The following is a 16840-nucleotide window of genomic DNA, read 5'->3' as shown; positions in this document are numbered from 1 at the left end:
AAAATCAATTATATTTGTTAATACTGCTTAAATAAATTCCAGTGATCATTATAGATTGATTGTTCCACAAATCACTGATAAATCTTTACAGCAGAATTAATATGACTGCAAAATAATTTCAAGGGATTTCCCAGTTGCCAGATTACCAACTGGAGAGTTCACGGCCCTGATGTAGGTAAGGTAAACTTTTGAAACTACAGGTATGGGACCTGTTATCCAGAATGCTCGGGACCTGGGGTTTTCCGGATATTGGATTTTTCTGTAATTTGGGTCTTCATGCCTTAAGTCTACTAAAAATTAATTTAAACATTAAATAAACCCAATAGTCTGGTTTTGCTTCCAATAAGGATTAATTATATCTTAGTTGGGATCAAGTACAAGCTACTGTTTTATTATTACAGTAAAGGAAATCATTATAAAAAATTTGGATTATTTGGATAAAATGGAGTCTATGGAAGACAGCCATTCCGTAATTCGGAGCTTTCTGGATATCAGGTTTCCGGATAAGGGATCCTATACCTGTATATTATTCAAAGCACATAAAAGTCTTTCATAAATAAAAACTGTATTCATCTATTTAAAACAGAAAATACAGAATTGTTTTAAAAGTATTATAGTAAGAGGGTGTAGTTACATTGATTTGGTAACCATATTCATTTGCAGTGAAATTGACAGGATAACAGTTTATCGACTCATTCTTAGTGGTCCCTGTCTGAATAACCTGGCAATCTTTTTCTCAGAAGGCATAAATATATTCATGCAGTGGGGCTGTGAACTGTCTGTAGTTGTAACTCAAGCAAATACAAGCAAATTAATCATACACACAAGAAAAAGTAAAACCAAAACATAAATGTTCATATGAATTATTCTTAGACAATCAATAAACAGTTCTGATAATATTTTCAAGTGTATGATGAATCTGTATGGTTAGCAATGCTGTTCATGGTATTATTGCTATTAGAGAAAAGCAAATCAATTTGTCTATCTCTTAAATCAGGAGTAATGGCAACCACTCATATGAATTCATTTAAAATTGTTTTGCTCTGAATCTAATTCAATTTGCATTAATTCATAACTTTTTTTTTTTTTACCTAAATTGATTAGAACTGTATAGTATGCAGGTACTAAAATCTACAGTATGTATACTGGCATTTCAGCTGTAGACAGAGATTAAAATAAACTCTACATAGTAATCAATATTTTATATATTTGTGCATGAATTTCTGTTTCAGCCTACATAAATACAGAACTAAGCAATGGTACACTCTAGGTGGAGTCATGAATAATGTAGTGTACACTGTATAGTTTTTAGGCATCTAGCTTCATATATGCATTTTTTAGCTGTACATAGTACTGGCATTGTTTTAGTGGTACAATCAAAAGAAAGTGAAAGGACTGTATTATATAGTACCTTGACTTTGTTTCCTACAGAAACAGTGACAAGAAGAAGCTACCAACACACTAATAATCAAATCCACAGAGAATTTTGTGATATGTTGTGTTTTGATGTGTGATATATATGCTTGCATGTACGTTTTATTTAGCTTTCCACCTAATATCAATATCTTTCTGCTTTCTAGAGTGGCAGTTAGTGAAACTCATTGACGGTTGACAAATTTGCACCTGAGCAGTAACCCAAAGCAAGCAGTAAAGGTTTTGCTTTTAGTGTTTTTTTGGTTATTACCCAGTTGCAAATTTGCCTAGCGTTGGTATAGCTGGCCATAGACACAAAGATCCGATTCGTACGATTTTCGGATTGTGTGTGCAGTGTCTCAACATCTGTCGTGCCATGCCGATTGGTCGTTCAGTCGATCGGACAGGTTAGAAGATTTCTGTCGGCTGCCGATAATATCTCTGCATGTATTGCCGATCTGATGATCTTCAGTGGGAGACTGTCAATAGCTTTTGTCGGACATAACTATCATACGATTGCTGTCAGGGGCAGAACATCGGCTGACCTGTTCTTTTTCTACTTTATTGGATCTGAAAGGTTAGTGGCAGGTCGGGAGATGGGGAAGTCTGAAAAGTCAGATCGTTCGAGGATTCGAACGATCTAATCTTTTCATCTATGGCCAGCTTTACTGAGCCTTCCTTTGATTACTTACTCCATTGTTCTACAATTTTTATAGGATGATTTAACAAATTAGGCTGCCATAGAATAAACAAGCTAAATTTAGTCTTTAGGCAGAAGAATCCCCTGTGCTGATACAGAGTTGAGCCTAAAGGCAATATGTCACCACATGAAAGGGGGCAGTTAAAAAGCTTGGGTAATGGGTTGGGTGAAATTGGGTGTGGCATGTACATATAAGGAGGCCTGCCTGATGGATGCTGCATGATACATCTTTAGCCAGTCTTGATAGAGGTAGAATTTTTTTATCATGTTAATTTAAATTACACAGGGCAATCCCAAAACCTCATAATTCAACACAGATCATCACTGCCTTACATGATACAATCTGGAGCATTTCTATTGCAATTGATGTCATGGGTTTTTTTGAGCATCAACTTATGTTCATTTTGAAACCCCAGGCTTTGCTTCTATAAGAAGAGCCAATTCTGTTATCTGCCTAGTGCATGATGAGCACCCAGACAAAAAATATTATTTCCAGTAATTGAATTTTTAACGTATTACCTGTTTTCATTTCAAAAGATACAGTAAATTGTTACTGCCTCTGATGTGGGTATCTCTCTTAAAAAAATGTATACCAGTAAGGTTTTCTCCTTACAGAGGTTAATTAGATAAGACCTCTCAAACAGTCAGCACTATGAAACTCCTGGTGGAAACCAAGACATACAGTATTTGGAGATGGGTTTAATATTAACACATGGAGACAAAATGTGTGCTGATAACCTTCTTTGTCCTTTAGTTTGTTACAAATGTTGGCCATATTCGTATCACTCAAGTACACGGAGGTTTAAGATGTTCTTCTGAAATTGTTTAGTATGTCTTAGTGTTTTATTCTGTCAACCACAAGCTGATTCATTTAGCAAAACCAAATATATTCCCAGGAGGGCTTTTCCCATGGCAAATATTCCCAAATGGTTCTTGATGGCATTGTTAATCACTAAAAGGCATAGGAAGTTTTATGTCTCAAAGATTTGTTATGATTAGCAGTGACAGAAAGTTTTGTTTTGATGCTTGATATTGATTTTGAGATCTGTATACCTGTTTTTTTTAAGCAACATGTCAGTTTGGATAAATAGCATAAATGCAATATGAGTTTTATTTTGTGTAGCTGCTTTTTCAGTTGTCTTCAGGTCAGTTTCAGATGAAGGAATATTGGTCCTGAAAATGGTTCATTGAGCCCAAGAATTCTGAAATCGCTGTTATAAAGCATTAATCCCCTGATTTAGGCTGCATGGACATTTAATAAACTTATCAATGTTGAACATGTGTCCAAAATGATATACAGTTTTCAATATGTCTAACATTTCCTACATTGTTTAATATACCCTTGTTTTCATTGTCGTTCATTGGTGGACAACATAACAATTAACTGTGGACCTGTCAGTTGCTAAGTCAGGGGAGCTGGATGTGTTAAATGTATACCCTGTAGTCAGCAAGATTCCTCTTCTAAAGCAAACGTGGTCACCATTTTTTCGGGGTCTCTTGACTCCACTGGTGTTTGCAAAAACTGTGTTTATTATGATCATGTTTTACTTTACTGAATACTCTTGTTGAGATGAAATTCCTTTTATATTTAGACCCCTCAAACATTTTAATAGTAACATAGGAAGATAGGTCTAAAATTGTATCAGTTAATTTAGTTGATCCTTCCAAAACACACTGCAAACGATCCAAAGAAATACAAACACAATCCCTGCATTACAGCTTATTCCTGACCCAAATTTGGTGACCAAAATTTTACCTGGAAATATGTACAACTGATTGTAAGAGTACAATATAATGACAATACAGGTATTTGATCCCTTATCCGGAAACCCATTATCGAGAAAGTTCCGCACTACAGAGAGGCCATTTCCCATAGACTCGATTTTATCCAAATAATTCAAATTTTTAAAAAGTATTTCCTTCTTCTCTGTAGTAATAAAATAGTAATCCAAACTAAGAACATTATATATATATATAAATATATATATATGTATATATATATATATATATATATATATATATATATATATATATATATATATATATACATGCCCTGATGTCCTCTAGCTACTGTAGATTTTAAGTGATGTTAAACTGGTCTTTCCATTCTTTTCTTTTTATCTCAAGAACAATTTCATTCAGTGACCCTGAACCCTACAAGTTCTCAACAAGCCAACTTATATAAACTTGGTTGCTTTGGCACATTAAAAAGTCTTATAATTGCATGCTTATTTCTCATCATACATTTTGTATTTAGCATTCAATTGCAGTCCCTTTAAAGTTCACAGATAAAGCTTCACAACTTTAAGAGCATTAATTATTGAAATCACTTATGTCCTCATCTGGCATTTCTATGAAGTGGAAAATATCTGCAAGTGAAAAATATTCAGAGAGGTACCATAATCTGAGTTGAAATGCTTAATTGTCATATCTGTAGTGAAATATGCACACAAATGGGAAGCTGGAGTAAACATCTGGCATGCTAATATAACTGTGAAGTAATCAACTCAAAATAGCCTTGCATTTACATTTGGTATTTATTAAATATGTGAGCACAACTTTGATTTTGTATGTGTGTAAATAATAAATACAGCACTAATAACAATATGAAGACGAGAGGGAACTTCAGGGCTCATAAACATTTCAGTGATGAAAGATAATAGTGTACCAGAAATATTTATTTTCTATTTTTACCCTTCTAAATTACTTTACTTATTGTTCATTTTACCACAAGCAGCATTTATATTCCAGTAAATACAGGTATGAAATCTGTTATCCAGAAACCCATTATGCAGAAAACTCTCAATTACGGGAAGGCTGTCTCCTATAGGCTCCTTTTTATCCAATTAATGGAAATGTTTAAAAAACTATTTACTTTGTCCTCTGTAATAATAAAACAATACCTTGCACTTGATCCCAAATAAGATATTGTTAATTCTTATTGGCTGGAAAACAAGCCTATTTGATTTATTTAATATTTAAATGATTTCCTAGTAGACTTAAGGTATGAAGATCCAAATTTTGGAAAGATCTGTTATCTGAAACACCCAGGTCCAATACCTGTAATTATACAGGTGTGTGTGTGTGTTTGTAGAAATACCTGTTCCCCTTTTTAATCTCCAGTTCTACAGTATACTTCTACTTAAGTGTCCTGATAAACTCATGATCCCCAAGTCCTAATTCAGCTTAGTATGGACATAGAGGAGTAGTGTTTTCTTCCTGTTTGCTTTTAAATGCATTTTTGTCCAATGCAAAAGACTTGTGTTTTTACCGGCAAAACAAAACGCATAGCGAAATGCTACTGTAGATTCATAAAGATTTTTGCCATTGGCAAAACTGCATTTTTCCCTGCAAAACCGTACCAGGTGAAAAAGTACTTTCAACCATTGTCTATACATGTAAGTGAGTTATTTGTTATACTTTATTAGCTAGGTATTTAGCTCTGGTCAGGCAACATTTAAGCATTTTTAATCCATAAGCTATATGTACTGTTTTAAGAGCCTATATTCATATGGTATGTACCGTATTAATATATTTGTTAAGTTGGAGTCAAACAAGAGCTGCACAATTGGGATATGCTTGGTGCAATAAGCAAAACAAAATGATCAAGTAGCGCTTCTTACACAAATTGTTTGTACCTTAAACTAGGTAATTATATATTCAATTGGTCTCCTTTATAGGCTGCAGGCTAAAACAAATGCTGTTTTCCTTGTTTTGTTAGTAAATTCACCTTATATTTCTGTTCTCAAACTTTGAAGCTTAACTTTCTTATCTGCTGACAAAAATCCCCCCGAACAGTCAAATTATTGCCGGAGTCTCATAGGCCTTATTGATAGATTGTATATTAAAGTTCCTATTAATAACAGTATAAATCTAGAAAAGCTTCTTTCAATTATTTGCTTCACTGAATATATTTCCTAGAGTTAGAAGTTTGTGTCCAGTTCATTATATTTAGAGTGCATTAAAGGAAAAATATAATAGGGTCAAAATGTATTTTGCTTTGCAATGTTCTAATATAATTGAATGTCCTATAAAAGGGAATGGGAAATGCATATTGAAAAAAAAGAAATATAACTGCAGGTAGTTTAGAAGCCATTCAGGGAAGTTAGCATTTGAAGAATTATTAGCATTTTGGAATGATTGCCTTAAACCAAACACATTGTGGCTCATTCCATCTTGTTTTGAACTTCTGCTTACCAATGTGAAAAGTTCTAACTTGAAAAGCATTCTTGTTCTCTAAGGCATACAGCACTTGCAGCTTTTGAGGACAAACAGTATTAGAGTCATGTCATAATAGATAGAAAAAGCCAAAGAATTGTTTCATGTACGTATTAAAAAGGCAGTGGTTATTTCATGGCTTAATCAGACGCCTTTATGAGATATCCAAGTCAAAGCATCTCTTAGGATACTTGATACCAAGAAGTGTTACTAACGACTGACACAATCAATCATCCTTATCACTTATAACAACATCTTTCTTCCTTGTAAGTGATACAGATGTTAACACCTGATTAAACTAACTGACTCAGCCAGATATTTCTGTTCTGTTACTTCTAGCACAGCAAATGTCTTTCTTTTTCAAGTGGTACCTGAAGTTGATAACTGCTATTGATAATTGGCACAGATATTGTTTCTATCATAGCCTATTTTTATTTGAAATGACATCTGATGCTGATAATTGATAACATTTGTTCACTCAAACAATCCAGTATCTTACTAGCAGTTTAAACTTTCTATTGTAAGAATACCTGGCACAATTGTCATTTTTTTTAAGAAAGTGTCATGCCACATAACTGATACTAATTTGTTTTTAAAAGCTATAGTCAGGTCATTTTTATTTCCTTCTAAAGCTATTGGTCAGCTTCAAATCTCTATTGTCAGACAGGAAGTCTTTAAAAATTGATGCATTGGGCAGTTGAATACCTATTGGTACAGCCGTTGAATAACTATTGGTACAGTAGTTCAAAACTAGGGGCAGATTTATCAAAATGTGAATGTGGAGCTTAATAAATAAAAACTATTCCTATGGGATTTTTAGAATTGTGAAATAGTGACTTCTGACTTTCACCCATCACTAATATACAATTCTAAAAATCCCATAGGAATTAATAGAACGTGAGTGGGTTTTTATTATAGCTCTAAGCTCACATTCTGGTAAATATGCACCAAGGTATTTACCCTAGTATTGGTATTGGGGTTCAGCATTGCGGTCTTGCAGTGCTGGGGTCCTGGATTTAATTATGACTATGACAATATGTTTCTAGAACCTTACACCTGAGTTTGGGTTGGTTTTCTCCCACACTCTAATGTATATCACAGCCTGCCTAAGTGCACAAGGCAAGTACAGAGACGTCATTCTCAACCTCACCTTTATAAATCAGCAGATTTATTCAAGTTTTGCTAATATTCTAAACAGGAGTGAAGCCCAGTGCAGACTATTTTGTATATCAACAGTTGTTGGTCACAACTCTATACATCCAAAGGCATATAGCCCCTCCACTGAGCTCTTGTTGATGCATCTATAATATACTAAAGGCTGATATATTGACATTCAGATTGGATCCAGCTGTCCATAGAAACATCTCTGGATAAAATATACATTTAGGATTAAATTCTTAATAAACTCCCATTATTTTAGCAGTACAATCCACTACATTGCTTCTGCTGCTCAAGGTTTCATATTATAGAATGTATCAGATAATGCAGATAAGGGCGTAAGCAGGTTTTTCATGATGACTGGTAGTTAGATCACCTTTCAGACCAGAGTGATGACAAATTACATTGTTATTTCTTATTAGAATCCTTCACTGGACAATTTGACAGCATTGTCAATATTGTTAGACATTTTTTTTGCCTCCACAGTTTAGTAGACTTCCAGGTTACTACACATGATATATTAATACTAAATATTGCATAAATCATTTTCAATCACATATGTTATGAAAGCAATGTGCAGGTTTAGCCAGCAAAGAGTGGCAACACAGACAATAGCAGCTTGACATTTCAATTGACAATTATTCAATAATAACGTTTGAGTGTCAATAATAATGTATGAGTGTTTTTAACTAGCAGTTCCCATCAATAATGAGCGCATATTTCTTCCCTGATAGTAGCTTGCTACTTAGCATCAATCCTGGCAATCTGTTCCAGGTGTTTATATAAGATTATACATCCATCTCACATTTGCTGTAATAAAAATGATTTGTGTCTGTACATCTTGAAGGAATCCATGCAAGATTTTAGCACTCACAGCATATAGTTTGATTGAATGCATATTTAGTGGCATCTTAAATATTATTATTAATGTGTTTTTTAACAGCTTATATTTTAACAGAAACACACTTTGACCACTTCCCATAAAATGTAAATAGCAACACAATGACATACTTACACAGTCCCCACAGATGCAGGGGTCTCAGGAGTAGGGGCAGTAAGGACTTTGCAAGAAGTTTCATTTTAATATTGCTTGTGCCTCTAAATATCAGGAGGTTTAAATGCATGTGGGGACAGCAAGATTATCATTTAGAAGAGCCAATACCATTAAAGCGCAGGTTAAAATTAGTACATGGTAGGTGGCTTTGAAAGAGGGTGGCACTGTGAGGTGATGGCAGAATCAAGAAAACAGTGGTGGTAATATATTTGATTATGAAAGAAGTAGTAAGTCCAGCCATTTGGGAAGCACAATTATCACTATTGCTGAAATTCAAGAAATTCAGGAAATTTCAGTAAAGAAAAGGAGGCAGGCTTATACTCCAGTACTCTTATATGTTTCCTGATGTTCTTTAGTCAAACTATTGCTTAACTCTTTTTAACAGACCCCAGATTACTCCATATTCATTTGTGCCATGACTCCCCCTATGCAGGAAGCCTCTCACTGTATCTGCCCATGGTCCTTTCCAGTTTAAATTAGAAGCCCATTGGCCTATGGTAACAACTTCGATAACAAACGTAAAAAAATCATATTACCATAGCTCATACTATGATACCGAAATTACATTAAATTATAATAAACAACTATTAAAACAGAATAATAAGCTTTTTCTTATCATGGGGAAGGCTATAAATAAAGAAGCCAGCAGCTAATGTAGTAGATCAATATAATTTGATTGACACAAAAGAACCTTAAATTGTCCCCAGTAGCAAATAATTGTATGCTGACTTTGTGCTGGTGATATTTATTACAAATTGAATGCAAACCAAACACCAATAATGATACTGAAATATATTGAGCTGTGTTAATTATTCCTAACTCCCAGTGAAACAAGTAGAGGTACATAAATATCTTCACACTTCGATCTTTCTATATCAGATACAATTTATCTAACTGGTTGCATCAAATCTGACCTTATATGATACACATAAAAAAATCTCTTTCCCTAGGGATATTTAAAAGTGAATATAATTCAGAAAACTGTCAACAGAACTGTGACAGTGGCCAATAAATATGTCTTTCCATAGAAGTGCTGCCCCTTGGTTCAATATCCAACTGCAGGTGTTAGTTCCCAATTTGCTGTTATAGAGTCATAGAAGTAATATTTAACCAGCCTTTCACAAAGGCAACTTAACACGGTCAATTGGATGCAGTCTATAGCTGATTATGAATAATGACATTGCTAGTGCCAACTTTCTGTCTACTGGTGGAGATCACACAATCATTGGACATTGTTTTTATTATAGGCACCAATAACATTGATATCCTGCACAGCTCAAATGCATTGGTCCCAGAACTCCTTCCACTACCATCCAATCAGCTTTGTCCATTCACAGAGTTTCTCTTTACACTCAATTCATGATTTTCCTTAAACGCTGCTGGCAATAACATTGAGTTGCTCTTTTATGAAGCAATCATCCAATCCCACAAACAGCTACAACATTATATTTCGTGTAATTTACCATGATCATTTCTAATTAGCAATTTGTTTTGTCATTCTACTACAGGTTGAAAACAAAGCAAACAATCTGATGGGTTGCTATGGGTTCCTGCATTGGGGCACCTACTGTACAGTAAAACAACTAGTGATGAGCGAATCTGCCCTACTTTGCTTTGCCAAAAGATTTGCAAAACGACTGAAAAAGAAACAGAGAAAAATTTGCTCAACGCATTAATGTGCGACTCTTTTGTAGCAAAATACTGTATTTTAGAGTCTATGGGTGACTTTCTTTTGTTACATTAACAATATTTTTAGTAAAATATATTAGAGTCTAAAGCAATTTTTTTTTTCTCACTCCATTTCGCATTAAAGTCGATAAAGGTGTTTTTCTAAAGTTTTTTTCACTACAAATGCATTGAAGAGAATGAGCATTTTTTTTCCTTGAGTTTTTTCTTTGCAAATTTTTGTTGCATTTTTGAAAAAAAAATCTGCCGATGGTGAAATGCAAAAATGTTGCTGCAAATCCATGCATGCCGAACAAAAATTAGCTCATCGCTAAAAACAATACATATAACATATGTCAGGTGGCTGAACCAGTAAACAACACAATATTATTGGAGATCATAGATAAAACAACAATTCTTACAGGTCTCATAACCCACAGCAGCCAGTTAGATGTTTGCTTTCAGACAGGTGACAGTTTTCTGTTACATGCTAATTGGTTTGCTATAGATTAATACAGTATAATTGGTTTAGATTTAGCAGCATTTAATACATATATACATTATATACTGTACATGTATCCCACAGATACAGTATATAACACATAATAAAATATGTGTGAAACAGATTTATGACAGTTCTTATTTTTCCCTAGTTCATTTTTGTATTGGAAAGAAATCCCTGTACCATAGAAATACAAGGTTTCCAGCGCTGCAGCACAACTAAAGATGCACTGTGTTTTGTTCTGCTTGTACCATGCTGGTTAAATTCAGCAACGCCATTTTCAGTTGCCCATTGAGCAATAATAAACACAGGATCTTGGGATGCTGAAGAACTCTGAAGTTTAACTGATGTACAAGTTATTATTGGGTATGTCAACATGCTGTTTAATCTTGGCAGGCATGTATTGTAGGGAATCTGAAAATAAAAAATAAAATCAATTTACTTTGAACTGCTGCTGTCTTAGAGGCGATGATAAGGTGACAGGTGTGTTTACAGTACTGTGTAGACGTCTATTTACTGTCAAGAAACAATTAATTCAGCCGTCATGGAACAAGGTCTTTGAGGGTAATGTGACCTTTTAATACAGTGCTCTGGATTGCTTGTGACCTTTCTTTAACGCGTGATTATTTTTTGTTTTGACAGATGCCATGCTGTTGGTAGTTGACAGATTAGAGGGCCCATTCAATATTGAGTCGGTTATGGGCCCTATTGATGTGAAAATTTCTGAAGCCATCACGAGCATGCAAGAAAACAGTGTGCAAGTGTCAGGAAAGGTGAGTTCCATGTATCAGAAATATTTCCTAATAAGATTCATGGCTTCAATTTACAGGCATTTGGCTGGAATAAACTTTCCGCTTGTGCAACTTTGTTATGGATCACTGAATGCATACTTTTGCTTCTTTTAGTATTTCTGCATCATTTAACACTTATGGATTAAATATATGGAATTAAAGGTGCAAAGTGTGTTTAGCAACCTGTCAGCAGGTACAGGCATAAGACATCTTGTTGGTTGCGATAGGTTACTGCACCAGGGCAAACTTAGTGGGGGTTATTTATGAACACTGGGCAAATTTACATATGGGCAGTAACCCATGGCAACCAATAAGATGCATGCTTTCATTGTCCTACCGGCAGTTGACTGAGAAAAGCTAATCACTGATTGGCTACTATGGGATACTGCCCAGGTGCAACGTTGCCCAGTGTTTATAAATGAGCCCCAGTGAGTTTTATTCAGGGTCGCAACTTTTTAACAATGAAAGTCTGGTGGTGGGGGTGGGGCGGTGATGTTCAGGGGTGGGAAGGTGATGTCAGGGTGCAGGGAAGTGTCAGTTCTGGGGCAGGGCTATTACTATTTGATTTTACTATAAATCAGGGGGTAGCTTTTTGAAAATTTGAATTAAAGGCAGCATTAATATATGTTTATATATGTTCCCAATACGCAACAAATAAATTGCATATTTCTCTTAGCTAAAACTGACCTGTTTTTTTATGGTAAATGTCATATAAATGCAGACAAATGTAATGTGGTAATTTTTCCAGTAGGTTTTTATGTAGCAGTAAATGTGGTTACTGCAGAGGAAAGCAACGTTTCAGTTAGTTACTAAACTCTGCAAGGTAATTAAGTCAAATGAGGACAGCTGCTCTATTCCGAGAGTCTTGGCTGAAGTAGCTGTATGTGCTCATAAACAGAAACTAACATTTAATATAGGTACTATTACAGACAAGCATGTTTACCTGCATTTGCTTGTGCTGTATCTTTCATGCATTCCAACACAGGCATGAATTTGCTAAGGAGTAGTTCACCTTAATAACATTAGCCTTCTTTACATTAAATACATAATTACAGGGGTCTCCAACCAGCGGGCTGCCTCTCCCAGCTGCAGTCTATAATAGCTGCAAAAACAATGAAAAATGCCCTAATTACCTGCTATACCAGATCCCTGACACACCATTGCCATGATAACAGCTGTGTGAAGCCCAAGATCAGGGCCAGAACTAGGGGTAGGCAGTGTAGGCAAGTGCCTAGGGCGCAAAGCTGGGGGGGGCGCCAGGCACGTACCTGCTCTGTCGCCTACCCCATGTCCTGTCCCGTATATCTCCCCGGCCGCTACCGGAAGTTCATTGAGTAAATGCACTTCTGTGCAGTTTCCGTCTCTCCCCAGCCGCTGCTTCTGCGCATGCACGCACAATTCGAAGTTTTGCGCATGCGTGCTTCGAATGTAGTTTTGCACATGTGCAATCTAGCGTGTTATCAGCCGTCGCTGTAGCCGGCCAGGTTGCCTAGGGCTGATCGCGATTAGGACCAAAATACTGTTTGGACAGGTGTTTTTTGTAAGACTGAAATATACCCACACATCTATATCTTCCTTGAAAACTTCTATTGTTTCCACTGGCTGTGGTTTTTGTCCCCTCTGTTTTTCTAACCTGTAAGGTCTGTTTCTATACCTCGTCCTTGGTATTGGCGTTCAGTAGAATATATTGTTGGTTGAAACAGTCCAAGGTCGACGCAGAGCTTTGCTGCAAAAATCTCTTTATTCACACCGTGTGAATAAAGAGATTTTTGCAGCAAAGCTCTGCGTCGACCTTGGACTGTTTCAACCAACAATATATTCTACTGAACATCTATATCTTCCTACCGGTCCACATAAAAATTGCCTGGCTTGAAACTGGTCTGTGGTGCAAAAAAGTTTGGGGACCGTAATTTACAACATATATTTAATTTACATCTTTTAGCATAAATGCAGTGTGGCACTGATAATCAATGCTGACTTGGCCAGACTCCACTTGTCTGGTGTGAGGGCCTACTCACAGGGGGTGGAGAGAGCGGGTCACTTACTCCCCTACTCTTTTGGCTGACACCACCTACTCCCCTGCTTTCTCCATGTGAATAGGCACCAGCTAGTGGGGCATTGCTTTACTGCAGTTTTCTGATTGGGTTGCTTCTACAAGTAAGGCAAATGAGGTGGGCTATGAAGCAACCGCACAGATATGTGATCTCCTTTCTGCATCGCCATTATTCCACTTCTTTGGCATCATCAGCAAGCTAAGAACATTAAAGGGCTGGTTCACCTCTAAGTTAACTTTTGGTATGTTATAGTATGGTCAATTCTAATCAACTTTTCAAATGGTCTTCATTATTTATTTTTCTTCTATTTCTTCTTCTGACTCTTTCAAGCTTTCAAAGGGGGCGTTACTGATCCCATCTAAAAACAAATGCTCTGCAAGGCTTCAAATATATTGTTATTGTACCTTTAATTACTCATATTTCTATTCAGGCCCTCCCCATTCATATTCTAGTCTCTTATTCAAAGCAATGCATGGTTGCTAGGGTAATTTGGACGCTAGCAACCAGATGGCTTGAAATTGTAAACTGGAGAGCTGCTGAATAAAAAACGAAAGAAATCAAAAACCACAAATAAAACATGAGAACCAGTTGCAAGTAGGTCTCAGGATTTCACTCTCTACATCATACATACATTAACTCAAAGGTGAACAACCCCTTGTGGGTAGCAGTTTAACTGCTGCTGAAATTGTTTGCATTTCTACCCGAAGGTGAACATCCCCTTTAATACAATAATTGTATGCACAGAAAGATAAATACAGTATACAGTCAGCATACAGTGACTACAAAAAATAAAGCTTTCACAGAGATTCAAGGGCACAACGTTACCACTGCTTTGACTCTGCTCCAAGCAGGAACATTATAACATGGATCTCAATGAAGATGAATGCATGATTGATTATTTCAGTAATTACACTTAAATGGCAGTTTGTTACCAATGTGTGGTGCCTGCCACTGACTGTATGGAGTGGGGCTTAATTATACATTTCTGCTAATTATCAAGATAAAGACTGTCCAACAATATATATGGAATTACAATCAGATATCAAGCAATATTTGTTTGTCCAGAAAACTACAATCCTGTCCTAGATAATTGTTTGAAAAAAACAAGGGAAACCAATTAAACCGTATATTGATTTCTGAAACTTTAGTAAATGTTTTGAGTCTTTGGGTTTTATTAAATGTTTAGAAATTAGCATTTTAATTGGCAAACTTTGAGTTTTCAATTAAACGAGGTATTTACCGAGTAAATATAGCCATCCTTACGTTTATCAATTCCAACTGAAGTGCCTGCTGCTGTCAGTCGTGCAGACTTAGACCACCATGTACCTGCTATCCAACTGACTGAATGAATGATAATGTTTATTTAACAGTACTGGCATGCAAAGACGAGTGACATTTGATTTGTAGTTCTGAGAATTTTGTGGTTAATTTGCAGTAGAATTTTGGACTGAAAAATATTCCATGTAATGGTTTTAAACATATGAATAGGAAGAAATATGGTCTCAGTTTCCAAGATACAATTATAACCCTCTTTTGCCATTTGTCCGTATACCTTAGTTAATGTCAGGACATCCCGATTGCCCAAATAAGCTTTAGCAATAAGCCTTAAAAAACACTTCTTTTAAAGGGTTGCTCAACTTTACTCAACTTTACATTAAGTTTTAGTATGATCTAGACAGTGATAGTCAGAGACAATGTGCATTTGGCTTTCATTTTTTATTATTTGTGGTTTTTGAGTTATTTAGCTTTTTATTTAGCAGCTTTCCACTTTGCAATTTCAGCAATCCAGTTGCTAGGGTAAAAAAACGAAGGCCAGCTGAAAAGCTGCTTTATGAATTAGCCACTCTATAACATAAAGGGGTTGTTCACCTTCCAAACACTTTTTCAGTTGAGTTGTTTTCAGATTGTTCTCCAGAAATAAAGACTTTTTTTAACTACTTTCCATTATTTATTTGTTACCGTTTTTTCAAGTTGAATGTCCCTGTCCCTGGTGTTTCCGTTTGGCAGCTCAGTAATTCAGGTGCAGACTCTAAATAGTAGCAACTATTGTATCAATTCTAACATCTGCCTGTAATGAAACCAAGGGATTCTGCTCAGCAGGGACAAACATAAATGTATCAACCTAAATGTATCCATTTAGAACAGTTTAGAGGGTCAGCGACCCCCCTCCCAGAGCTGCTTTAGAAAGGTGAAAAAGTAGACTTACACTTCAATATCAAAAAAACAGTCACATAGAAAATAGAATCTACACGTAATTGGAAAAGTCTTTATTTCTGGTGAACTGTCTGAAACCAACAGAGCTGAAAAGTGTTGGAAGGTGAACCACCCCTTTAAAGTTAACCAGTCCTAGGGGTGTACTTGCAGTGGCGGAACTACCGGGGGAGCAGGGGGTGCGAGCGGGCCAGGGCCCACACCCCCTCAGGGCGCCCCGGCAGCCTGTGCAACACTCAAAAAGCAGGCCGTACGGAGGGGACGGGGCCCAGCTGCGTGTCACGCACCAGGGCCCTTCCCCCCTCTAGTTACGCTACTGTGTACTTGTCACCTTAGCGCAAAAAGCCATACTCATTTGCACAGTATTTATCATATTACAAACCATCAAAGAAAGATGCTAAATTTCACAGGTACATTTGCCAGTAGTAACCTATCGGCAATTAGTTTTGAACAGTCTACTCCAAGTTGGAAAAAAGACCTGAATGTTTGTTATTAGCAGCTGCTCATGTGCGGATTAGCACCTATGTTCATAAATGTGCAGACAGGGCCCTCTGATGCCATTTTTATTTTGTAACTTGTGTTTGTTAAATTACTGTAACCCCATATTTGTTGTAAATGAATGTAAACCAAATCATAACCTGCTGGTGCCAGGGTCGGACTGGGAGGCGTGGGGCCCACCGGGGCTACTGCCCCAGGGCCCCCCTCCGGCCGCTGCTACCGCTCCGGAGTGCTTTAGGGGACTAGTGCGCATGCGCGCGGTGCCGTGTTTGTGCGCAGGCGCGCGGCGCTACCTTTATGCGCATGCGCAGTTACTCTATTATACCGCGACCCCAAACAAAGTGGGGTCGCGCCGCCCCACTAAGTAGCGGATCTGGGCCGGCGGGGCCCACAAGAGCCCGGGGCCCACCGGGGTTTTTCCCGGTGTCCCGCCAGCCCAGTCCGACACTGGCTGGTGCTATGTAAATAAATGAGGATGTTGATAAAACAAAGACTCGCTCTGTACCAGAGCTCTAATTCTACATAAAGGGGCACATTTACTAAGGGTCGAAGTGAATTTTTGAATTTAAAAACTTC

The 16840-nt window shown here is 36.7% G+C and overlaps 1 protein-coding gene across 1 annotated transcript in view; it reads left to right on the top strand.

Moving 5' to 3' along the window:
• Positions 1-16840, top strand: part of LOC108708487 (glypican-6) — a 644360-nt gene that overhangs the window by 553883 nt on the left and 73637 nt on the right. Inside the window, exon 5 of the mRNA XM_041582431.1 lies at positions 11353-11483. Coding sequence (XP_041438365.1) covers positions 11353-11483 — 131 coding nt within the window. The remainder of the gene's footprint in view (positions 1-11352; positions 11484-16840) is intronic.

The sequence above is a fragment of the Xenopus laevis genome, chromosome 2L (assembly GCF_017654675.1).
Source record: "Xenopus laevis strain J_2021 chromosome 2L, Xenopus_laevis_v10.1, whole genome shotgun sequence".
NCBI classification, from domain to species: domain Eukaryota; kingdom Metazoa; phylum Chordata; class Amphibia; order Anura; family Pipidae; genus Xenopus; species Xenopus laevis.
Note: the sequence above shows the minus strand (reverse complement) of the source record. Positions and strands in the feature narration are given on the sequence as shown.